This window comes from Ptychodera flava, assembly GCF_041260155.1.
Source record: "Ptychodera flava strain L36383 chromosome 23 unlocalized genomic scaffold, AS_Pfla_20210202 Scaffold_23__1_contigs__length_28996876_pilon, whole genome shotgun sequence".
Classification (NCBI taxonomy): Eukaryota; Metazoa; Hemichordata; class Enteropneusta; family Ptychoderidae; genus Ptychodera; species Ptychodera flava.
Window position 1 is genome coordinate 6062578 of NW_027248277.1, and position 26822 is coordinate 6089399.

Consider the following 26822-nt stretch of genomic DNA (forward strand, 5'->3'; position numbering starts at 1 on the left):
AATTTTGAGTAACTATTCTTTTTGTCAACACAGCTGGTATGTGTGTAGTGATCATTGTTTATTCATAATTTGTTTATAAATGAATTCTAGTCCGGACGTGAATCAACAATAACAATGGAGTTTACACTCATATAGGTTGTCTTGATATGCTAAATACTTAGCATTAAATTACAGTTCAGGGATTCAATGTAGAAAGTGTAGGGAAACCACAAAACAAGAGTTCTGAAAAAAAATAGCCAAAAGATACGGGTTATTGAGCTTTAAAATCATACATTGAGTACCAGAAAAAAAATTGGTAAAAGGAGCGGGTCACGTGTGTGTGTGTGTGTTTGGGGGTGTAGCATTACATAATTTGTGCTGCCTAATTTTTTTCAAACCAAATTCGTAAATTTACTAACAGTTAGGAAAGCAAATGTAAATCCAAAAGAGTTTAGAGCCTTGCAACAAAACGACGATGAGATAACTACTTCATTTCCTGGTGCTTCATTACAATGTAAGACAAATATCATTACACCTAAATTAGTTACTGAGCATTTTATCCCACCTAAAGCCCTGATTTTGCTTTAACAACATTCTTGGTACCAATGTGCATGCCTTGGAACCATTCCATTTACTGCCTCTTAAACTTACAATTGCCACAAAAGTTAGAGACTTCCGAGGGAAACTTTTACACAACATTTTACCATCAATACAAAACTACACAAAATTTTCTCTACAACACCGTTGCCTCCGGCCTGCACATTTTTAGATGTGGAAAAGGAGACTTTATCACACCTGTTTTTGTATTTGTGTGAAAACTATCCAGTTTTGTCAAGGTATCTACCAAAGGTGGGGGCAAACACCTGAAATGTAGATGTCCTTTCCCGGCAGAAACTATCCTTTTGAGAGACCCCATGTTGAATGTATTATCAAACTTTCTACTTTTAGCTGCGAAACGGTATATATATGTGTGTTGATGTGGCCGAAAGACCTTTCATTTATTTAAAGTTTTCAGAGCATTTGCAAGCAACATGCAAAGAATTGATGTACATTGCTTAACGAAAGGGTTTTGTCAGAAAATACGGAAAAATTGGGTGAAATTCTTCAACTTCTTGACCAATAAAGATGCAATTCATATTTGAATGTTTACTAGAAATGTACTTATCTTTTCTAGAGATGTTAAAACTTCATTGTTCGAAATGACTGCATATAAAAGAACATTAAAAAACAAAACGAACAAAAACAAAAACAAAAATACAATTAGCTAGGTGAGGGAGAGCACTGCAGTTCAGTCCGACGACAAATTAACCATAGTGTCACTATAGAAGAGTTCGTAATTGTAGAATTATCTAATCTGTGATCTCCATTACCTCAACGGTTTTCCTACCTATTTAGACCCTAAAGAGACTGTCAATAGTTTTGATACGACTTGAAGGCTAACCGCCCTACTATGTCACTGTAGTAACTATGCAACTTATAAGTGACCTTGGTTTATCGATTGGTCAGCGTCATGTTACATTCTAGTAGATGCTATTTAACCCTTAGAGCGCCAAAGTCTATTTTTGTCCCCTTTATAAAATAAACCCCTGTCAATTTTTCTCAGATTTTTGCCAAAATTTTGAGAAAAAAGAGTAGCCAATGAAATGTAATGTCCATCTGGTCCAAAATTATCAAAAATTACGGAAAAATTCTTAAAAGTTGGTAAAATTTTGCACTAAAATTTTGGCGGGAGAAAATTACAGCGCTCATAGGGTCAAGGAGGTGAGAATGCACGGCTCTGCGCTCGTCTGATTTCCTTCGTGAACTCAAAAAGTTGATTCGCTGTGATCAGATCTCTTGGTAAACCATGGGCCGTTTCGTGAACGCACTGGTTCTCATCTTACCAGTAATTGCCCAGTGTTCGTATTTGTCTCAAAGAGAAGAACTGTTGGCTGAGGACGCGTCGTTCGCCACTGGAAGCCAGATACAACTCGAGGGTAAAGAATGGGCGGTGAACGATGTCTTGATGAGTTTCAAGGGTAAGGAAATCGAGAAGGGAGTCAACACCAGCGTCTATCCGCCCAACATGCATTTCTTTCAGGCAAAGCCACTAATCGAACAAAGTGAGGTATTCAAAATCATTAAACTGATGCCAAAAGGTGAGTTATGTTACAACACTGATCTATCCAATAATTGTCGCTTGAATTCTTGACATTTTGAGGTCAACAATTGTACGCTACACGATCCAAAGACATGGTTTGACGTCATGACATAATTTCTTGTCTTTTAAATGAAGCTTACCACCAACCCAGTATTACTTCATGACCCCAACCGTTAGAAAAAGGTGTTACTTTTTCCGACAAATTTTAAGGTAATCCTAGATTATTTCAAGAATAACAATAACCTAAAAATTTAAAAAATTCAAGCGAACTTACATTCAGCGTCTTTCAGGATGTCATCTAATATGCAAAAATAACAGTTTGGCTATAATCTCACCCAATACAGGTTGCATTCACATTCAATTATTTTTCGAATTTATGACATTGTTACTTATGTTCTCGAAGTTCGCCTTGTATTAAACAGCGGGCATTTACTGACCGCCGACTGTGTACATTAAGCTTATGTCGCTTGTGTTAAAGGCGCGTTTTACAGTGTGACAGAGTGACACATAAGAATCCTCGTGAAAAACGGTATATCGGATACAATTTCTATTCAATGAACCCTATCAAGAAAGAAATTACCACCCAATCTAGAAATATTTTATGTAAGGCAGATAACCGCCCCCAATGCGTGTCATGGCATGTGCGGTCAACAAATATTTGACGCGCTGACAGTCGACAGTTGAACATGCACGTATTTTTTGAGGAGTCGATCAATAGATCTTGTTGACCGCACATGCCACAGGCGTAGTTTACATTTTTAGCGGTTATGTGATTTCAATTGAAATATTTGTAGGTCACTTTCACTGAATAAAAACCGTATCTCCAATGTACTGTTTCGCTTGAGATTTCGTTTGTGTCATATTGTCCTATTTTAAAGCACGCCAGTCAAGATTTATTACTTTGGCTGTCGCAATCAATAAAGTCAAGAGTTGTTTCGTCGACCATATAGCATTGGCAGTTAACAATGAAAACGGTTGCCGGATAAAGAGTGTTATCAGGCGAATTTTGAGTAGAAGTGTATTGTGTCTTTTGTGAGAGGGCGGCGCTGGGCAAATATTTTTTGTTATCGAAGTGCGGGAAAGTTTATTCCTTTGTGTTAAGTGAAAATTTGAATGTAACCCATATTTTCGAGGATTTGTGAGAAAGGTTTAGCTAGACAGTATCGCACGAAGGAAGAAAGTTGTGGGGATAATTTTAGACAACAAAGGAGGCATCTTTCGCGATGGGTGAATATGAATGATACGGGAAATATTATTGGTTGAAAAATTTTCGAATAAAGGCGAGAAGGCAGACGATGATACAAAGTTGCTTATTTCACAGCAGGAAAATCCTTTGTTTGGAAAATTCAAACGTAGGACTTAGTACGTCAAACGTTGATACTTCGTTGGAAGTTAAAAGGAGGGGGTCGTAGGAATTGAGCATGCGCGACTTTCTGAATTACAAACAATGAATTGCATACATGATTCAGATGCATCACGTCAACGTAGCTGCAACATTTAAATTTTTTGATGAACGAACAGAACGGAAAACATGGTTTCTTTCATCAATCGCCAACGTACATCAGATACATTTTTTGTGTCGGTCATATGGGTCCCCGTACGTATGGGTCCCTTGCTAGAACATATCATTGCAAATTATACAAATGTATCTTCATGTCCTCATATTGCAATGTTTATAGTTGTCATGGTTTTATTATATTGCTTTTTTGCTTTGTTTTTCCTAACCCCTAGGAGCTAGTTTACATCTTCACGCCGACTCAATCACTGATATAGACTGGCTGGTCAAGAACGTAACATACCGCCCTCACTGCTATATGTGTTACACCAAAAATGGCGGGATGCTGTCGTTCCGTTTCAGCGAAGAAGCACCACCAGACGACGAGCAATGTTCTTGGAATTTAGTTGCTTCTGAACGAGCAGCCGCTGCAAATGCCAGTTTGTTTGATGAAGAGTAAGGTCTATGTAATTTTATTTTACAGGTCTGTACTGAAATCATTTCAAACGTTTGTAGAAGGTTGAAAGGTGTTCTCTAATTGTCCGGGGGAAATTTTGAGAGAGATTGTGTCTCATTGCATTGAAATTGAACGTCTAGAACCTCGAGCTCTCCGTAGATTTGCAATAATAGTCAAAACTAATGCACGTATCGGTGTTTTCCACCAAGAAAGAACAGACATCAGGGCTGTACCCTATCGTCCTGGTACCTTAAGTTTAAAAGACTTGAAAGCTCTATAATTATTATTTTCTTTGATGTTATTAAGAAGGTAAACTTAGAGTACCAACGAATCAACAAAAAGAAGACATTTACGTTCTTCAATTTCATTACCCAATAATAACAAAAACAAAACAACAACAACAACAGATACAACGAGATTGCCGTCCTCCCTTTGCCTCAAGAAAAATGGTGTAGACGTCGCTAGAAGTAGGTTTTTGTGGGGAGCATGCCGTACACCGTAACCAAGGAGATGTCTTTCACTCGCCAAAATTAAAACACTACAACTACCATTATCTGTCATTGTCAAATATTCCCCTAACCCGACGGGGAACTGTGCGTATCGTATAGATCAAATGCCCCTATACCGGGATACAATTTACGATCAACTTCTCCTGGATTTGAACGATTTGAATTACGCGCTTAACACGCGTATATATGTGCCAGCCATATTTGTGTTGCAACTCGAAAATTATTTTTTAGTTTTTAAATCTCTCAGTGGTGCGACAGCACTTTTACAAAAGTTGTACATGTATTTGATTTCAAATCGTCTTACCAAAAATGCAAACAAAGATAATGGGGCTTTAATATCATTACTTTTGCGAATGTACACATTTGACGCAAATCAGGTGAAATATTGCTCATCATAATAAATCCATCAGCATTACCGTCAAAGTCGAACTTCATTCAAGTTAATGCACATGTATGAAACGTGTTGAGCGTACATCGCTGATGGTTAGAAAACGCCCTCTGTGGCCATACTTCGATAAGCACTTTTACATAAGTTGCATTTGATTTCAAACCATCTTATCAAAATAATGCAAAAAATATAAACTTTAAGTGAATTTGGCTTTAACATCAGTACTTTTGCAAATGTTAATGAATCCCATTAGCATCGCTGTCAAAAACATTTTACTTCATTCAAGTGAATGCACCATATATACGAAGCTTAGTCTGTGAGCGACTTACAAAATCACATTGAGGAGGTTTGCGCCTCGAAAATGAAAGACCTAAACTTTTGCTCAAACTTTACAAAAGCAAACTTTCAACCATTCTCTTTCTAAATCATGAATAAAAATTGAGGATCACACTGCCAATTTTATAGCAACAAATTGTCGAATATTTAGCACTATATTTACTGTGTAAACTGTATGGTGGAAAATACGATTCCCGATTTTACAAAACTAAGCCGTTGAACTCCATAAGATTCAAAATAATCCCCAACAAGTGGTAGCCAAAATAATACTGTAAAAATTAGAGAGTTCGAACATCTTTCCAAGAGGCGCAGTCTACTTTAAAGGAAAAGCAATAGCTATTTCTAACTCGTATCTACAAAGTATATTGAAAAAAAAAACGAAGTCATAGTCTATTCTGCATGATGAATCGTGTAAAATAAGCCATATCATTGTTGACACACTAACTCTGCTAGTCAGGACTAAATTCAGATGTCATCAGATATTGGACAATTTCTACTCACAGGCCGTGTCGAAAAGCTCTAAATTAAAACAACAGTTTGTTAGAAGAGCAAAGAATTCTATTCTTAAAATGCAAAGAATATTGTGAAAACAATCTGTTTATGGAGCTGTAAAGTCGTTAAAAATCGAGAAGTTTTGAATTCCCCACTCAACACAACACCTTGTCAAATCTATGTCGTCTTTCTCAACTAGGTTGTACAGACAAATGACCTTAGTAGTGGATGACCCACAAACAGCGTACACAGATCAGAACAACATTTGGACACATTTTCTGGATTACTTTGCGATCAATAGTGGACTAATGAATTTTGCCGATGTCGTAGAAGATCGCTACTACGAAGGTTTGCGACAGTTCCACGAAGACGGGGTTCAATTTGTCGAAGTCCGGTCCCATTTGACACCTGTAAGTCAAAGAGTGCTTGTGTGTTCGTTTGGTTGTGATTCAGATGCAACTGGAATGGACGGTGAGAAAGAAATTTCTCCAAAAGATATCAATCACACCATCGACATATGCTGAGAAGCACCATTTTCAAGCAATTTAGTGTTGATCAAACAGAGGAAACTGATCCTTGTCATATGGCATTGTTAATTTGCATAATTGGTGAAGCGATTGCTTCTACATTTCCTGATATTGTCAGTTTCTAAACGCCTTATTGTATTCCGGTAATTTTGCTACGTGAAACCCAAATAATGTGCTAACCTGACTAATTTCTCGCCTGTTCTTAGATGAGAGAGAGAGAGAGAGAGAGAGAGAGAGAGAGAGAGAGAGAGAGAGAGAGAGAGAGAATTGGGCAGGGGAGGGAAATAGACCACACATACAAACAAGAATGGTGTTCTTGCGCATACTGTCTCGGCACTACATCAATCTAGTACTCACAAAGTATTGTGCCGCTCCTGAGAGTATATACCGGTAATTTGTCTGATTAAACATTCCCCAATGTCTACACTGGTTCATCCCATACGTGTGTCACTTAAGAATAAAGAGTTCTGCATTTTTATTACACTGACAAAGCTATACGAGCTGAATGGTACAACACATGATGAAGAATACTTAATCAAAACATTGGAAGCCGCCAACCGAGCTTTTCTGGCAGACCACGCCGACTCTATGGGCTTCAAAGTCATCACTGGTCAAGTGAGGTAGGCATCCAGGATTGAAATGTGTATTCAGTGAATTACATAATACATACTGATTTACCATCAGTTATCTCATGACGGTTCAAAAAAGGTGAACCAATCAAAATGAAATTCAAAGTCACAAAAAATACAGATATAAAAGCTCACGGTATAACCAGTATCTAACCATATAGCATATTGTTTAATTTGGATGGGTATTATGACAGGGTTTTCACTAGGATATCTGACTGGGCAGAATTTGAAAGTGCAGGGGGAGAACACGCGAGAGGCTGAGGGGTAAAGTGTTACAGGGGCTTTCGCTTATCTTGCATGGAAATTTTTAAGATATTGATGTGTGCAATGGTGCAGTCTGGTGCAATCTGAGAGGTGTTTTTAATTTTTTTTACTAAGTGAAACTGTTAGAACACCCCAAGGGGGAGAGCACGAGAGGGGGTTATTGAATCCTGTCTTGTGTTTTAAATTTTCACAATTTACAGAAGTCAAATAGTCTCCTTTAGATAGTGCCTTTGCCATTGAGATATTGCAACAGAAATCCTGAAATATTGCTTGGGTCAGAAAAGGGAAGGAAAACATTGAGTGCACCGAGGTGTAAAGTAGACCTATGTTGTGTAAAGTGCTGGAAAAAAAACATAAGAATTTTTTACTTCTGTCTATTATGACAATTTTCTTTCCTCAGGCCATTACAGAATCATTTTTTTTCTTCTATTTCACCTGGTGACATTTTTTCCCTCAAAATCCTCCATACCCCCCCCCCAGAAATCAAATGGTTCTCCCCTTACTAGTAGTAAAGGGTAGTAAAGGGTAGTAGGTCGCAGTGCGCTGGAGCGCCCGCAGACTGAATCTTTCAGTCTAATAAATAAATAGATATATAGATACATGAATACATACACACATACATGCATACATACACACATACATTCATACATAGATACATAGATATATACATACATGACCATCATACATACATACATACATACATACATATACATACATACATACATACATACATACATACATTCATACATACATACATACATACATACATACATACATACATACATACATACATACATACATACAATGCATATATTATTATGCATGTACATACCTACATATTGGCATAAAGAAGGCATCCCTCTTGACAAATACAGTCATTTCGAATTTGATTGATAGTTTTTTGGCACATCACTGAGTCGCCGAAAGGTACCTAAATAGCATGTATCTTAGCCTAACTCGATGATATCTGATATCAAATTCTAGAGCTTTTACCAAACCGGATATGGAAAACAGGGTACGGCTCTCCATTGACCTCAGAAGGAAGTACCCAGATTTCGTCAGTGGCTTTGACATAGATGGACATGAAAACAAACCGAATCCGCTACTTTACTTCTGGGAAGAGCTTCAGATACCGTCGCATGAGGGCGTCGATTTACCATACTACCTACATGCCAGCGAAACAAGTGAGTGGACGTATTGTGTATATACGAAAATATTTTTTCCAAAGAGAGTATTCAACTTAATATAGGATTTTAGACATATCTTCTTGAGAGCTAAAGTGAGGGGGTCGTCGGAACTGCGCATGTGCGACTTCTCTTGTTTGCAAACGATGTATTTTTATGCACGATATCTACCTGCATATCGTCGACATAGCTGTAACTTTAAAAGTTCATTATATGCATTATGACAAACTTTCATCAATAATCGACTTACCTTGGAAACAGTGTTTATGTTGTTCGTATAGCTCCCATATGACTTCTGTGTGCCGTTTTTGTGAGTATTATGTGGTATGCGTATTTTTACGTTTTTTTTCGCTTGCCAAGGTCTTTTGTCGGAGCAGCTTGATGCTCGTTAGTTAGTGGGAGACTGTAGTCGAATAGTGCGGATGGAGGATTCGATGGAAACCGGGGAGGGATGGTTTTAACCAAATAGTTTTTTTTCGGGGGATCTAATTTTACAATCAATGGTTTTTGGTCAAACATTGTTGCATACAATTACGGTAAAAATCATCAGAATTGACCGAAAATTTATGTACTCCACATTTTATGGGCTTCAAAATGAGCCACCACAAGTGGTATATCAGAAAGCTATTGTAACAAATTTGAGAGTCCGAATATCTGTCAGCGAGGCGTATTCTAACTTAAAGGGAACAAATTCAAACATGAAGTGAACTAAATGTGTCATTTACCAAAGATGGATCGATGATGTTCTTCTTTATTTCGCAAAATTCTCGTCACCCAGACAACCGATAAATGGCCAATTGATAAACGAAAATAACATCTTTCTACCTCTTGTAAGAATTTTTTCTAATTTTCGTAAAAAATACATTTAAAAATCTAATCAACGGATTAACAAACTAAAAAAACAACGTAAAGTCAATGTTAAAAAAAGAAAATTACACAAGTTTTCAGTAAAATTTTTTGAAAGCCCCGATGGTACCCCTCGTCTGTATCTGTCGTCTTAAACGGTATTACTTTGTGAGGAAGCGCAAATAGACATGTCGTAAGTAATCTTCGCATTTTGTGAAGAGAGAAATATGATAACCCAAATGAAGACAGAGAAACATTAACAGGAAGGTGCGTTTTCTAATTGACACAATGAATATAAAATATGAGAAAACATCAGAATCTCTATCTAACTACTTTTTACGTCCATTATGCCCTACAGACTGGCAGGGCACATTTGCGGATGAAAATCTTTTCGACGCACTACTTCTGAACGCCGTACGAATTGGACATGCCTATGCAGCTGTAAAGCACCCAGTTGTGTTAAAGCAAATTAGAGATCGCGATATTCCCATTGAGATAAGCCCGATATCTGGTCAGGTTTGTATTTATGTAAACAGGTATTTCTTTACATACATACATAGATACATAGATACATACATAGATACATACATACTATACATACATACATACATACATACATACATACATACATACATACATACATACATACATACATACATACATACATACATACATACATACATACATACATACATACATACATACATACATACATACATACATACATACATACATACATACACATACATAGATACATACATACATACATACATACATACATACATACATACATTACATACACACATACATACATACATACATACATACATACATACATACATACATACATACATACATACATACATACATACATACATACATACATACATACATACATACATACATACATACATACATACATACATACATACATACATACATACATACATACATACATACATACATACATACATACATACATACATACATACATACATACATACATACATACTCACATACATACATACATACATACATACATACATACATACATACATACATACATACATGCATGCATGCATACATACATACATACATACATACATACATACATACATACATACATACATACATACATACATACATACGAAATAACAAGGAAACATGCAGCTGTGTAAGATTTCTTGTCGCTTGACTATATCTAGCGACTCATTTCTTAGTCCAAGCCAATCATCTGAAAAACAATGCTGTATATTTAACTTATCTAAAGGTGCTGATGCATTTTGCTGACATCCGTAACCATCCTGGAGCTTACCTACTATCACGTGGCTATCCCGTGGTTGTGACTTCAGACAACAGAGCATGCTGGGGAGCGAGTCCCGCATCACATGACTACTACGAGATGTTCATGGGTATCGCCAGTGCTAAAGCCGATCTACGCTTATTGAAACAGCTGACAAGGGATTCGATCAAGTAAGTTGCTGTGTTGACGTAATGTGCTCGTCGGTGTACACGATTACTGGCAGACATAGACCCTTCGTTGATAGGTGGAATGGTAGAGATACAAAAAAAAGATAAACGGAAAGAATTTTGCTTCTTCGAAAACAGAACAGAATACTTCATATTCCATGTTTACTTATTTGTCTATTTTTACTCGATTTTGTGCCTTCATATCTATTTATATGTATCCATTTACATGTATTATCCTTTTCCCTATTTTTGTGTCAATCCATCTAATCATTTATCTAAATCTACTTCTTCTCTTTTTCCATTTATATATTCACCTTTCTATTTATCAATTGGCCTATGAATCGATTGTCCGTCTTTCTACATATCTATCTACCCACTAATCTCTCTCTCTCTCTCTCTCTCTCTCTCTCTCTCTCTCTCTCTCTCTCTCTCTCTCTCTCTCAATCCGTCTATTTATCTATCCATCCATCCATCCATCCATCCATCCATCCATCCATCCATCCATCCATCAATCCATCTATCTATCTATCTATCGATCGATCTATCGATCTATCTATCTATCTATCGATCTATCTATCTATCTATCTATCTATCTATTTATCTATCTATCTATCTATCTATCTATCTATCTATCTATCTATCTATCTATCTATCTATCAATCTATCTATCGATTGATCAATGATCGATCGATCTACTTTCTCTATACAGATACAGCAGTCTGAGTGATGTCCAAAAAGTAAAATGTACCAATATTTGGACTTCAAAATGGAACGATTTTCTGGATCAAGTCTTGGAGATGTACAATGTAACCAACTGGGAAGATTACATACCAGCTGAATCGACACAAACGACGCGTACACCCGTTGTTCGAGATGCTGCTTCGTCAATTTCACTGAGTTTCACATTTGTGGTTCTCATGTCCGTTTTCCTGTGTTTGCGACACGTACGACTAGTCAGTGCTTAAAGCCCAACTAGCTGTATCTTTTAGCATTATTTTTATGATTTTACTTTTATGCTAAAATAAGTTTGTGTTAATGTACTAATTTAGGTGTGTGTAAGCTTATACACTCGATATCATTAACTACCCGTTATGAATGTATTTGCAATTTTGAACAAGATAAATATTACACTGCGATAAGATATTTGCTAAAACATTAAATCGGAGCCCCATGCGGAAAAGCAAAATCCATGGATACTGTGCATATCTGCACTGAAATCTTCACATAAACTGCACAGAGTATTCCAATGTAATGCATAGGGGTGAATGTTTTCAACTGTGACATTGTATGGTGTGTTTCCATTATATTATTACCAATGTTTGAAAATGGCGGGAAATCAAAATGACCGTTACAATTTGAATTTACTTGTCAAATGTTTCATAAAGGAAAGGTTTTCGAATGTAATAAAAGCCAATTTCCTTTTATAGGGTAGAATTCAGAGAAAACCAGGGGAGAATAGGAAGATATTTTGAGGTCAACAAATTTAAAGAGTTACCGCTAGTAGGACGCGCCTCGACAGAGAAAGACTTGAACTTTTCTCTCATGAAATTTTCAGCAATACTCTTACCAAATGAAGAACAAAAATCAGGGTTCACAGTCAAACGTTCATTCAAAATGACCGCCATTACATCTACGCGGAAAAAATGAAATATTGGAATTTTTGAAAAATTAAGAGTGTAATTTTATTTTTGCTCCAAGAGCTTTAAAACAAGCCCCCGAGATCAGAAAAGAATTGTAAAAATTTTCAAGTCCGAATATCTGTTCCCAAGATGCACTCTACTCTCAATCTATCAATTTTTCTCAATCATTACACTGCTAGTGGTTCAGCTATATTGGTGACACCGACTCCGTTTTATATAGGTTATCGAAAGAATTCGACCGGGTCGACCAAGTAACAGGAAAACGATAAATGCACTACAAAAAAGCAGTTTCGTGAAATTGTTTTTGTTCCCAGATTGACACTGATGTTTGATAAATTTTCGTCATCGAGATATATGTCAAGGCTGTGAAAGACATCGTCATTTCACGGCATTTGTCAAACTTCAGCTTCGAGATTTACTTGTACTTTCAGTGGTTCATAATATCCAAAATAAGCATTTATACTTGAGTGAATTTTTCTTTCTTTTTTTGTTATCAAATTATCCAATGAATATGCTTCTCTGTTTAATAAAAACTTCACTTGTTTGCTAAATATTAAAATTACAGGCTATGGTGTGATGTAAACGCAGCGAATGCATTAAACTTTATCGCTTTCCAGTAAGTGATTTTCACTCTGGGTATTTTTCTAATAAAATGGATCGCGACCTCCGATGACCTAATGATCGTTTATGCAACGCTGAGCTCCTCACAATATGAAAATATGTCACCACTGTGGAGTAAGGTCGTCGATCATAAAAACTGACACACTAGAAACGCAATCTATTATTTTTGGCGCCCCCCCCCCACCAAACACCACCACAACCACCGAAACGAAATTGTTTAAAAACTGTGTTGTTGATATTCTTCTTCATCATAGTTATTAATTGAAATATATTCTGAACGTAAAATTAGAGATGGCAGGCATTAACCTCTAGTAACAGTGAAACATGACACCAAAAAATGTTCGATAAACATAACTTATAAAAATCATGAAACGGTTGAAATGGATAAGAACAGACAACTCATGTATAAAATGATTCTAAAAAGTAAGTTTTTCACCAAACCTTAAAATTATCAAATGACTGAAGTGCATAAAGGTGTGACGGTAAAGAATTCCACAAACGAGACTCACAAATTGAAAAAGCTCTGTTCCTATAGTAAGCTGTGCGACCAATGAGGTGTAACTCGATTTTCCCATTAGACTATGTACGCTAGACCTGACTAGTACCACGTGTAATTAATAGTTCATTAAGATAAGATGGTACACGACTACAGAGAACTGTGAAAGTTATACAAAGAATTTAAAATCGGACACGTTATTGAAATAGGGAGCCAATGCAGGTCACGAAAAATGGGAGTTATGTGATCAATTGTTTGCAAGGTGTGTATTTGAAATAAAGGGAGGCCGAAAAGTAAACTGTTGCAATGTAATGAATGCATGTATTTTGAGTTTCTCAGTTGAAGGCTGATCTATTACAGATTTTACATGTCCTCCAAAGAGCATGAGAGGCTGATTTACAGACATTGACAAGTTGAACATAGGCTGACATACTGTCCCTGGAATCCATAGCGACACCAAGATTGCGAACTGTGTCAGATGGGTGAGCAATGACATCACCTATATTCGAATACCACAACGAGGAAACGGGCCCAGAATTTAGAAGCAAAAATGAAAAAAATGTGTTTACCATCATTGAAAGCGTTGTTGTCCCACTTCCATCCCTTGATTTTATTAAGTTAAACGCAAAGCTCAATTGAAGTTGTCGGAACTCGATCTGTCTTACAAGTCATATACGATTGCGTGTCATCAGCATACATCATGTAATCTAACTTATGCTTGAAAATGATATCCTTAGAGAGTTAAGATTGAATAAAATAGGTCCGAGAATAGAACTTTGAGGTACATCACAATCGCGAGATTGTACCTCAAACACGACTGACCAAACACACACAGACTTCGTTCGCCCCCGCCAATACGATTTAAACCAATCCAACACCGTCCCCATGATATCAAATCTATAATTGTTACACAACCTGTAAGAAATATCATGACCAATCGTGTCGAAGGCAGCAGATAGATTGAGTAAAATCCATCCTTGCGTCTATCAAGGGCACATAGGATGTTGTTATGGACTCTTACAAGAGCAGTGTCTGTACCCCTAGCTTGTTCAATCATCCTTATTGACATTTTGCAAACAAATTATCATGGCAAAATATGCATTCAATTGACAGAAAACTATGCGTTCAATAAGCTTTGAAAGGAAAAGTACATCGCACCCGCTGCATGCGCTGTGTATCACCCGCGATGCAAAATCGACGCAGCCAAGGGTCGCGAAAGACATCAGAAAGATATTCGCTGTTTTAATTTGCAGTTAGGTTAAGATGATATGCTTCGCGAGCCGAGTTTGTTTCGTGTGGAAATGGATATGCCGCTTTTAAAAGTGCAGCAAAACCAATACATAACAAGTCTCAAGGCAAACAAGTATCTGGCATACTTTCAAATAGAAATTCGAATTGTAAACATACTTTAAACACCAGTAGTTGACCAGTCCGACGATAAATTATTGAAGGGCAGTTAGAAGAATTCACTATAGAATTATCCACTATAGGGTTTTCCAACCTACTTAGACCCTAAAGAAATGGTCAAAAGTCATGACTTAAAGGCTAATCGCCCGACCATGTCGCTGTCAGTGGCAACCAGGCAACTTATCAGTGACGTTGGTTTCTCGATTGGGCTGCGTGAGAATGCACGACACTGAGCTCGTCTGATTTCCTTTGTGAACTCAAAAAGTTGGTTCGCTGTGATCAGATCTCTTGTCAAACCATGGGCCGTTTCGTGAACGCACTGGTTCTCATCTTACCAGTAATTGCCCAGTGTTCGCATTTGTCTCAAAGAGAAGAACTGTTGGCTGAGGACGCGTCGTTCGCCACTGGAAGCCAGATACAACTGGAGGGCAAAGAATGGGCGGTGAACGATGTCTTGATGAGTTTCAAGGGTAAGGAAATCGAGAAGGGTGTCAACACCAGCGTCTATCCGCCCAACATGCATTTCTTTCAGGCAAAGCCACTAATCGAACAAAGTGAGGTATTCAAAATCATTAAACTGATGCCAAAAGGTGAGTTATGTTACAGTTGTGGTCTACGAAATAACTATCGGTTGAATCCATGACATTTTGAGGTCAACAATTGTAGGCTACGCAACCCAAAGACGTCTTATGACATTTCATTTCTTTTAATCTAAACATACCATTAATCTAGCTCATTGTATCACTTCATTGCCCCATCTGTTAGGAATAGTTGTTATTTTTTCCGACAAATTTTAAGGTCATTTCAAGGTTATTTCGAGAACGACAATAACTTAATTACTTTTGTCGTTTAAAGATTTTCAAGCGAACTTACATTCAGCGTCTTTCAGAATGTCAACTGATATATTATTAGGATGTCAATCTATAAAGTATAACAAGTAAAACAAATCGTGCACAATATGCAAAGTGACGTAATGAAATGGTCGTAGTTTGACTATGATCTCACCCAATATTGACGTTGCATTCACATTCAATTATTTTTCGATTTTTGACATCGCCCTGTATTAAACAGCGGGCATTTACTGACGAACGACTGTGTACATTATGTTGCTGTCGCTTGTGTGAAAGGCGCGTTTTACAGTGTGGCAGCCTGGCACATGAGGATCCTCGTGCAAAACGGTATTATACCGGATACAATTTGTATTCAATGAAAGTTATCAAGAAAGAAATTACCATCAAATCTAGAGATATTTTAAGTAAGTCAGATAACCGCCCCCCAAATGTAATGTGCCTGTCATGGCATGTGCGTTCAACAAATACTTCACGCGCTGATAGTCGACAGATGAACATGCACTTTAATTTTTTGAGGAGTCGATCAATAGATCTTGTTGACCGCACATGCGACAGGCGCAGTTTACATTTTTTGCGGTTATCTGATTTCAACTGAAATATCTGAGGTCACTTTCACTGGATAAAAACTGTATCTCCGATATCCGAATATACTGTTTGTGCCAAATATTCCTATTTTAAAACACGCCAGTCAAGATTAACTACTTTGGCTGTCGCAGTCAATAAAGTCAAAAGTGGTTTCGTCGACTATATAGCATGGCAGTCACCAAAGAAAAACGGTCGCCGGATAAAGAGTGTTATCAGGCGAATTTTTGAGTGGAAGTGTATTGTGTCTTTCGTGAGAGGGCGGCGCTGGGCAAATATTTTTATTATCGACGGGCGGGAAAGTTTATTCTTTTGTTAAGTGACAATTTGAAGTTTCGAGAACAGGTTAACCGTATTTTCGAGGATTTGTGAGAAAGGTTTAGCTAGACAGTATCGCACGAAGGAAGAAAGTTGTGGGGATAATTTTAGACAACAAAGGAGGCATCTTTCGCGATGGGTGAATATGAATGATACGGGAAATATTAATGGTTAAAAAAATTTCGAATAAAGGCGAGAGGGCAGTCGCTTACACAAAGTTGCTTATTTGACAGCCGGAAAATCTTTGTTTGGAAATTACAAACGTAGGACTAAGTCAAATGTTTCTTCACCTCGTCATATTGCAATGTTTATAGTTGTCATGGTTTTATTATATTGCTTTATTTGTTTGTTATTCCTTACCCCTAGGAGCTAGTTTACATCTTCACGCCGACTCAATCACTGATATAGACTGGCTGGTCAAGAACGTGACATACCGCCCTCACTGCTATATGTGTTACACCAAAAATGGCGGGATGCTGTTGTTCCGTTTCAGCGAAGAAGCACCACCAGACGACGAGCAATGTTCTTGGAATTTAGTGGCTTCTGAACGAGCAGCCGCTGCAAATGCCAGTTTGTTTGATGAAGAGTAAGGTCTAAGTAATTTTATTATACAGGATATGCAATGAAATCATTTCAAACGTTTATAGAAGGTTAAAAGGTGTTCGCTTAATGTCTGGGGAAAATTTTGAGAGAGACTGTCTCGTTGCGTTGCAATTGAATGTCTAGAACCTCGAGCTCTCCGAAGTTTTGCGATAATACTCAAAACTAATGCACTCTTTGGTGTTTTCCACCAAGAAAGCTGTGCTGTGCTCTATCGTCTTGGCACCTTAAAACCGTGAAAGCCATTAAACAATCAGATTACCTTCCTCCCTGCTCTTCAACAAAAATGGTGTAGACGTCAGTAGACGTAGAAGATTCGGAGGGAGCGTGCCATACACTGTAACCAAGGAGAGGTCTTACACTAGCCAAAATTAAAACACTACTACTACCATTATGTGGTATTGTCACTCCCCAACCCCACGGGGAGCTGTGCGTATTAAGGTATCGATCAAATGCTCATATACCGGGATACGATTTACGATCAATTTCTTCTCTTGTCACCCACTCCCCGGTTTAAAACATTGATAGGTGGTGCATAAAATAAGTTGAATGGGTATCAAACCAAAACTACGTATACGGGGAGATTCTATACAACGACTTTGAAGAAACGGCGAAACCTGGATTGTGAAAATTCTGAATTATTTTTTCGATGCATGAGACATTCTTCAAAGTTTAACAAAAATGAAACACATAATTATTCTGTGTAAAGCACATGTTTGTTATGGCTAAGTTACACACCGAATCCATGTTCACAGATACAGAGTTATCTTGTGTATGAAACATCAAAAGTTTTGTTTCCTGATAAACTCGATAAGCACTTTTTAAAAGTGGTAATCGTTTGCATGCAGTGGAGGACAACCGTGTGATTATATGTCCGTTTTGAATTTCCTGTTATTAAACCGTATATTTATTGTCTTCGAAAATGTCACAGTTTCAATCCTTGGAAATGGATTTGGTCGATCTCAGTTGAGCACTTAACACGCATATATATGTGGCAGCCATATTTGTGTTGCAACTTAATTTGCTTAGTTGTTAAAATCTCAGTTGTGCGTAAATCGTCAGAGAAAACGCTCCATGGTCACACTTCGCTAAGCACTTTTACAATAGCTGCATTTGTTTCAAACCATAAATACAATAATATAAGTAAGTTGGGCCTTAACAGTACTTTTGCAAAAGTGACACATTTTACACAAATCAGATGAAATATTGCTCGAAATAATGAATCTCAAATGCATCGCCGTAACTAACATAGTTCATTTAAGTCAATGCACCATATATACGAAGCTTAGTCTTATAACGGCTTACAGATTACATTAAGGTAGTATGCGCCTTGAAAGCTAAAGACGTAAACTTTTGCTCAAACTTTCCTTAAGCAATCTTTCAACCATTCCCTTTCAAAATCATGAATAAAAATTGGGGATCACCGTGCAAATTTTAGAATACCAAATTGCCGAACATTTACTGCTATATTTACTGTCACAGTGTAAGCTGTATGGGGGAAATAAAAAACTAAGCCGGTAAACTCCATAAGACTCAAAATGATCCCCAACAAGTAGGCCAAAAGAATATTGTATTCTTAACACTAATCTAAGCTTATGTCGTCTTTCTCAATTAGGTTGTACAGACAAATGACCTTAGTAGTTGATGACCCGCACACAGCGTACACCGATCAGAACAACATTTGGACGCACTTTCTCGACTACTTTGCGATCAATAGTGGACTGGTGAATTTTGCCGATGTCGTAGCAGATCGTTACTACGAAGGTTTGCGACAGTTTCACGAAGACGGGGTTCAATTTGTGGAAGTCCGGTCCGATTTGGCACCTGTAAGTTAAACAGAGCATGTGTGTTCTTTTGACTTTGATTTACAGCCCAGCAACTTGTTGTAGTCTGAGGTGACGGCATTGCAAGGGGAATGGACAGTGAGGAACAGAGAAAATAATTTCTCAAAATATATCAACCATACCATCGGTACATGCTTAAAGATACCATTTTCAAACAATGTTGATCAAACAGACAAAACTGATAAGAGAGAGAGAGAGAGAGAGAGAGAGAGAAGAGAGAGAGAGAGAGAGAGAGAGAGAGAGAGAGAGAGAGAGAGAGAGAGAATTGGGGAGGGAAGGGTTAACCGAACACACATACAATTTGAAAGTAGAATGGTGTTCTTGCGCACACTGTCTCGGCCTGAAAGGCATATACATCGATGTAGTATTTAAAAAGTATTGTTTCGCTCGCGACGGTATATATACCATCTGTAATTGATTAGAGTAAACCTTCTCCGCTGTCTAGACTCCCGTACAAGTACTAATTAAGTGACGATTTTCATTACACTGACAAAGCTATACGAGCTGAATGGTACAACACATGATGAAGAATACGTAATTAAAACATTGGAAGCTGCCAACCGAGCTTTTCTGGCAGACTATGCCGACTCCATGGGCTTCAAAGTCATCACCAGTCAAGTTAGGTAGGCATCCATGATTGAAATGTGTATTCAGTGAATTACATACTGATTTACGTATACGCGCACACACATTTACATACATACATACATACATACATACATACATACATACGTACATACGTACATACATACATACATACATACATACATGCATGCGTGCATACATACATACATACATACATACATACATACATACATACATACATACATACATACATACATACATACATACATACATACAATCCATGTATGTATGATGTGTATGCCTACATATACGCATATAAAATGTATCTTTTTGACACTTTATTTTCGGTTAGAATTTACTGGCAGTTTTTTAGCAAATCATCAGCCACATGAAGGTACCTAAATAGTGTGTATCGTAGCCTAATTCAAACCTAATATCAACATGTAGGGCTTTTACCAAACCGGAAATGGAAAGCAGGGTAAGGCTCTCCATTGACCTCAGAAGAAAGTACCCAGATTTCGTCAGCGGCTTCGACATAGATGGACATGAAAACAAACCGAATCCGCTTGTTCATTTCTTGGAAGAGCTTCAGATACCGTCGCAGGAGGGCGTCGATTTACCATACTACCTACATGCCAGCGAAACAAGTAGGTTGACGTACGAGCAATATTAATACCATCAAAGCTAGCTATTGTGAATGTACGAAAATATTGTTGCCAAAGGGCGTATTAAACTTATTCGACGATCTTCCAACATGACTTTTAGAGAGCTAAAGGGAGAGGTTCGTCGTACTGCACCTGTAACATTTATATTTTAGGGAGCTTTCATTATTTATGGCCTGGGGGGGGGTCTGAGCATTTCATCGGAAACTCCGAAATTTCAAGTAACCCCCCTCTTGTCAACCATGATGAATTTGAGTAACCCTCCTCTCTAACTAAGAAATTTTGACTGCCCCCCTTAGAAGAGTTGAATACAAATACATGAATTTGTAACATTTACAAAAATGCAGCAATAGTAAAGACCTTTTAAATCCTGATGTAACTTGCTAGATTATTATCGGTTATCTCATGAGGATTAAAACAGGTGAAACCAACAAAAGGAATTCAAAGTGACAACAAGATACAGATATAAAAAGCTCATGCTATAACTACTATCCAACTATATAATAATGTTTGATTTGGATGGGTATCATGACAGGGTTTTCACTAGGATATGTGATTGGGCAGAATTTGAAAGTACATGGCGAGAACAGGGGAGAGGCTGAGGGGGATAGTGTAAGAGGGGGTGTCTCCTATCATGCGTTGAAATTTTTGAGAAATTGATGTGTTCAATGGTGCAGTCTGGTGCAATCTTAAAGGTGTTTTTCATTTGCCTTTTTACTGAGTAAAACTGTTGCAATACCCAAAGGGGAGAGCACGAAAGGGGGTGCCCCCTCTCGCATCGCAGTTTTCGAGAAATTGATGTGTGTAATGTTGAAATCTGAGAGGTGTTTCAATTTATTTTGCACTCGGTAAAAACACTGATAGTTTTATTACAATTTTTTGCATGATCAGTGTTTGAGTCACAATATTCAACAGCCAAACAATGACAATACATTTTGTAACAAAACAGTTCTCAGTTTTGCCAGAGATTGAAGACCAAAGAATATGCAGGAATGCAAAATCTGAGACCTTCTTGTGTCATTTCTCAAGGTGCCAGGTTCCAATGAAAAGCCTAAAGCCAATTAAAATATGTTTCTGTAATAACAAATGATGAATTCACAAGTTCACTTTTGTTCTAGATCCTGTGAAAAATTTGAGTGAATGATGTGTGTAATGGTGCAGTCTGGTGCTATCTGAAAGGTGTTTTCAATTTGTTTTTACTAGTAATACTGTTAGAACACCCCAAGGGGCTGAACACGAGAGGCGGGCGTCCCCCCCTCTCGCATCAAACATTTTGAGAAATTGATGTGTGCAACGGTACAATTTGAGAGGTGTTTCAATTTATTTTGCACAAAAGATTGAGTACCCCCTTCTTCCTCTTCACATTTTGAGCAGCCTCCCCTTGTAGTTTTCATTTTTTTGAGTGACCCCCATGCCGTAAATAATGACAGCTTCCTTACGATGTGAATTATGACAAACTTTCATCAATAATTGACTTACCTTGTTTATATTGTTCGTTTGGCTCCCATACTAATTTTGTGTGCCGTTTTTTTACCTATTAGGCAGCATTCGTTTTTTAAGGGGAGGGACATCCAACCTTCGTTTGCCAAGGTCTTTGTCCCAGCAGCTTGATGCTCCTTTGTTAGTGAGGGACTGTAGTCGAACTAACAACCCATGCGAGCGGACACTGGGGGAGGGCGGTCGGTGGAAATAGGAGGGGGAATGACTTTTATAAGGCAGTTTTTTCGGGAAATCAACTTTTACATTTAATGGTTGGGGTGTCAAAGTTTATAAAAGTTTTGTATGGAATTATGGTAAAAACAACAGAATTGACTGAATTATTTATGTACTCTAAATTTTATCGGTTTCAAAATGAGCCCCCCCCCCCCCACAAGTGAGTGGTGTATCAGAAAGCTATTATAAAAAACTGATAGTCCGAATATCTGTCCGCGAGGCAAATTCTACAAAGGGAACAAATTCAAACCTGAAGAGAATTAAATGTGTCGTTTAACAAAGATTGGTGATCAAAGATTGGTGGTATTCTTTTTTATCTCGCCAAAACTTTCCGCACCAAGACATCTGAAAAATGGTCGCTGAGGGCGCAGAACACAAGCGAAAATAATATCTTTCTGCCTCCTGTAAGAATTATTTTTATTCCCGTGAAAAATTACATTGAAAATTTCATCATCGGAAAAAAAACGTAAAAAAGGGGAAAAATACTATTATTTTGAACAAAATTTCTTCAAAGCCCCGATTGCACCTGTCGTCTGTATCTGTCGCCTTGAACGTTGTTTCTTGAATGTACTTTATGATGAAGCACAAACAGATATGTCCTGAGTCATCTTGGCATTTCAAAATTTCGTATTTTTCAAGAGAGGAATAAAATAACCAAAATGAAGACAGAGGAAAGTCAACAGGAAGGCGTGTTTTCTAACTGACACAATGAACATAAAATATGAGAAAACATCTGTGTCGTACTAGTTTTAACATCCATTTTACTCTACAGACTGGCAGGGCACATTTGCGGATGAAAATCTTTTCGACGCATTACTCCTGAACGCCGTACGAATTGGACATGCCTATGCAGCTATAAAGCACCCAGTTTTGTTAAAGCAAATTAGAGATCGCGATATTCCCATTGAGATAAGCCCGATATCTGGTCAGGTTTGTATTGATGTAAACAAGTATTCCTGCACGTACGTACGTATACATACATACATACATACATACATACATACATGCATGCATGCATGCATGCATGCATGCATGCATACATACATACATACATACATACATACATACATACATACATACATACATACATACATACATACATACATACATACATACATACATGCATGCATGCATACATACATACATACATACATACATATATACATACATACATACATAAAACATAACGAGGATATATGAAACTTTATCAAATTATTATATTTCTGCTTGATTCGATGACTCGTTTCTGAGTTCATGTAAATAATTGGCAGAACCTTTCCGTTTAATACTATGGTCTATTTTTAACTAATTTCAAAGGTACTCATGCATTTTCCTGACCTCCGTAACCATCCTGGAGCTTACCTACTGTCACATGGCTATCCCGTAGTTGTGACATCAGACAACAGAGCATGCTGGGGAGCGAGTCCCGCATCACATGACTACTACGAGATGTTCATGGGTATCGCCAGTGCTAAAGCCGATCTACGCTTATTGAAACAGCTGACAAGGGATTCGATCAAGTAAGTTGCTGTGTTGACGTAACGTGCTCATCGGTGTACACGATTAGTGGCAGACACAGACGCTTGGTTGATAGGTGGAATGGTAGAGACATAATAAAGATAAACGGACAGAATTTTGCTACTTCGAAAACAAAACAAAATAGAATAATTCCTATTTCATGTTTATTTATTTATTTATTTATTTATTACTCGATTTCGTGCCTCCATATCTATTTATATGTATCCATTTACATGCATTTTCTATCTATCTGTCTATCTATCTATCTATCTGTCTATCTATCTATCTATCTATCTATCTATCTATCTATCTATCTATCTATCTATCTATCTATCTTTCTATCTTTCTATCTATCGATTGATCGATAATTGATCGATTTTCTTCATCTGTACAGATACAGTAGTCTGAGTGATGTCCAAAAAGTAAAATGTAACGATATTTGGACTTCAAAATGGAACGATTTTCTGGATCAAGTCTTGGAGATGTACAATGTAACCAACTGGGAAGATTACATACCACCTGAATCAACACAAACAACACGTACGCCAGTTGTTCGAGATACTGCTTCGTCAATTTCACTGAGTTTCACATTTGTGGTTCTCATGTCCGTTTTCCTGTGTTTGCGACACGACTAGTCAATACTTAAAGCCCCACTAGCTGTATCTTTTAGCATTATTTTTATGATTTTACTTTCAAGCTAAAAGAAGTCTGTGAGAATGTACTAATTTAGGTGTGTGTAAGCTTATACACTTATTATTAGCTACCCGTTGTGACTTTATTTGCAATTTTGAACAAGTTAAAGATTACACTGCGATTAAATGTTTGCCAAAACATTACATCGCAGCCTCATGCCGAAAAGCTAAAACCCTTGATACTATGCATATCTGCACTGAAATCTTCACATAAACTACACAGAGTAATCAAAGTTGTAATGCATCATAGGGTGAATGTTTTCAACTGTGACATTGTATGTTGTGTTTCCTTTATATTATTTACAATGTTTGAAAATGGCAAGAAATCAAAATGACCGTTAAAATTTGAATTTACTTGTCAAATGTTTCACAAAGCAAAGGTTTTCGAATGTAATAAAAGCCAATTTCCTTTCATAGGGTAGAATTCAGAGAAACCAGGGGAGAATAGGAAGATATTTTGAGGTCAACAAATTTCAAGAGTTACAGCTAGCATGACGCGCCTCGACAGTGAAAGACTTGAACTTTTCTCTCATGAAACTTTCAGCAATACTCTTACCAAATGAGAATATAAATCAGGGTTCACAGTCAAAAGTTCATTCGAAATGGCCGCCATTAACTCTACGCGGAAAAAATGAATATTGGATTTTGAAAAATTAAGAGTGTAATTTTATTTTTGTTCCAAGAGCTTTAAAACAAGTCACCAAGATCAGAAAAGAATTGTCAAATTTTCAAGTCCGAATATCTGTTCCCAAGATGCACTCTACTCTCAATCTATTTTTTCTCAATTATTACACTGCTAGGGTTCAGCTGTATGTGTGACACCGACTCCATTTTATATAGGTTGTCGTTATCGAAAGAATTCGACAAGGTAGACCAATTAACAGGAAAATGATAAATGCATTATGAAAAGAGCAGCTTTGTAAGATTGTTTTGCTCCCAGATTGACACTGATGTTTGATAAATTTCCGTCATCGAATATGTGTCAAGGCTATGAAAGACATCGTAATGTCACGGCATTTGTCAAACTTCAGCTTCGAGATTAACTTGTACTTTCAGTGGTTCATAATATCCAAAGAAAAGCATTTATACTTGAATGTATTTCTGCTCTCTTTATACGTTATCAAATTATCCGATGAATGTGCTTCTCTGTTTAATAAAAAACTTCACATCAAACTTGTGTTTGCTAAATAATAAAATTACTGGTATGAAGTGATGCAGACGCTGCGAAAATTGTCTGTCTAAGCTGATATATCGCATCGACTGTTTTACTCAATGAATAATGAAGCTGAAATGTCATGTTTAACTTCTTATCTGAAGATCTTGTGATCTCAAATCAGTAATCTATAGTTGTGTAAAGCAATGGTCTGTACTGCACTTCAAAGCATTTATTGATACCCTGTTTGTCTTTGTTTAGTTTTTGTAAAGGTAGACAGAGTTTGTGAAATGCCTTCCAGAATGCATTAAAATTTATCGCTTTCCAGTTAGTGATTTTCACTCTGAATATTTCCTTGTAAAACCGATCGCGACCTTCCATGACCTAATGATCGTTTATCCAAAAATGAAGATAATTCTTAGATATGCAATGCTGAGCTTCTCACAATATGAAAATATGTCACCACTGTGGAGTAGGTCGTCGATCATAAAAACTGACGCACTAGAAACACAAGTCATTATTTTTTTTGGCGCCCCCCCCCCCCACAAACACCACCAAACCACCAAAACGAAATTGGCTAAAAACTGTGTTGTTGATACTTCTTCATCATAGTTATTAATTGAAATATATTCTGAACGTAAAATCAGAGATGGCAAGCATTAACCTCTAGTAAAAGTGAAACATGGCAACCAAAATATGTTCGATAAACATGTAACTTATAGAAATCATGAAACAGTTAAAATAAATGAGCATAGACAACTCATGTATAAAGTGACTTTAAAAAGCAAGTTTTTCACCCGACCTTAAAATTATCAAGTGAATGAAGTGCATAAAGGTGTGATGGTAAAGAATTCCACAAACGGGACTGACAAATTGATAAAGTTCTATTCCTATTGTAAGCTGTGCGACCAATGGGATGTAACTTGATTTCCCCAGTTGTATGTACGCAAGACGTGGCTGGTGCAACTTGTAATCAAGAATTCACACACATAAGATGGCACATGACTACAGAGAACTTTGAAAATAATACAAAGAATTTTAAATCGAATACGCTATTATAGGGAGGTCACAAAGAATAGGAATTATTTGATCAATTACTTGCAATTTGCCGCTTTCAAACGAAGGGAGGCCGAAAAGTGAACTGTTGCAATATATAAATACACATGTGAGTTCCCTAGTTGAAGGCTGATCAAGTATACTAGGGATTTTGCCAATCATCCAAAGAGCATAAGAGGCCGATTTACAAACATTGACGACACATATACAGACATATTGCCACTAGAATCCATCGTGACACTAAGATAACGATCAGTGTCAGATTGGTGAACAATGACATCACCTATTCTAATATCACAACGAGGAACCGGGCCTACTCCTGTAAATTTAGAAGGAAAATGAATGACTTCGGTTTTATAATCATTTAG

At 37.3% G+C, this 26822-nt stretch overlaps 2 protein-coding genes across 2 annotated transcripts; both read left to right on the forward strand.

Moving 5' to 3' along the window:
- The first annotated feature begins 1726 nt into the window (after nucleotides 1-1726).
- On the forward strand, nucleotides 1727-12938 carry LOC139123895 (adenosine deaminase 2-like). Its single transcript, XM_070690045.1, has 8 exons — nucleotides 1727-2117; nucleotides 3851-4070; nucleotides 5996-6206; nucleotides 6816-6943; nucleotides 8201-8400; nucleotides 9605-9762; nucleotides 10517-10719; nucleotides 11426-12938. The coding sequence occupies exons 1-8, from the start codon at nucleotides 1826-1828 to the stop codon at nucleotides 11679-11681; spliced, it is 1668 nt and encodes a 555-aa protein (XP_070546146.1). The 5' UTR covers nucleotides 1727-1825; the 3' UTR covers nucleotides 11682-12938.
- A 2105-nt stretch (nucleotides 12939-15043) lies between these two features.
- Nucleotides 15044-25435, forward strand: LOC139124084 (adenosine deaminase 2-like). The gene is made up of 8 exons (XM_070690218.1): nucleotides 15044-15470; nucleotides 16998-17217; nucleotides 18847-19057; nucleotides 19571-19698; nucleotides 20108-20307; nucleotides 22808-22965; nucleotides 23353-23555; nucleotides 23948-25435. The coding sequence occupies exons 1-8, from the start codon at nucleotides 15179-15181 to the stop codon at nucleotides 24186-24188; spliced, it is 1653 nt and encodes a 550-aa protein (XP_070546319.1). The 5' UTR covers nucleotides 15044-15178; the 3' UTR covers nucleotides 24189-25435.
- Nucleotides 25436-26822: the final 1387 nt, after the last annotated feature.

Excerpts from the sequence above, each read along its gene's own strand:
- LOC139123895 (XM_070690045.1), top strand. The coding sequence starts at position 1,826 with ATGGGCCGTTTCGTGAACGCACTGGTTCTCATCTTACCAGTAATTGCC. Across the intron at positions 6,207-6,815 it reads TCCGGTCCCATTTGACACCT|CTATACGAGCTGAATGGTAC; the intron begins GTAAGTCAAAGA and ends ACACTGACAAAG. Across the intron at positions 6,944-8,200 it reads GTCATCACTGGTCAAGTGAG|AGCTTTTACCAAACCGGATA; the intron begins GTAGGCATCCAG and ends ATCAAATTCTAG.
- LOC139124084 (XM_070690218.1), top strand. The coding sequence starts at position 15,179 with ATGGGCCGTTTCGTGAACGCACTGGTTCTCATCTTACCAGTAATTGCC. Across the intron at positions 15,471-16,997 it reads CATTAAACTGATGCCAAAAG|GAGCTAGTTTACATCTTCAC; the intron begins GTGAGTTATGTT and ends CCTTACCCCTAG. Across the intron at positions 19,058-19,570 it reads TCCGGTCCGATTTGGCACCT|CTATACGAGCTGAATGGTAC; the intron begins GTAAGTTAAACA and ends ACACTGACAAAG.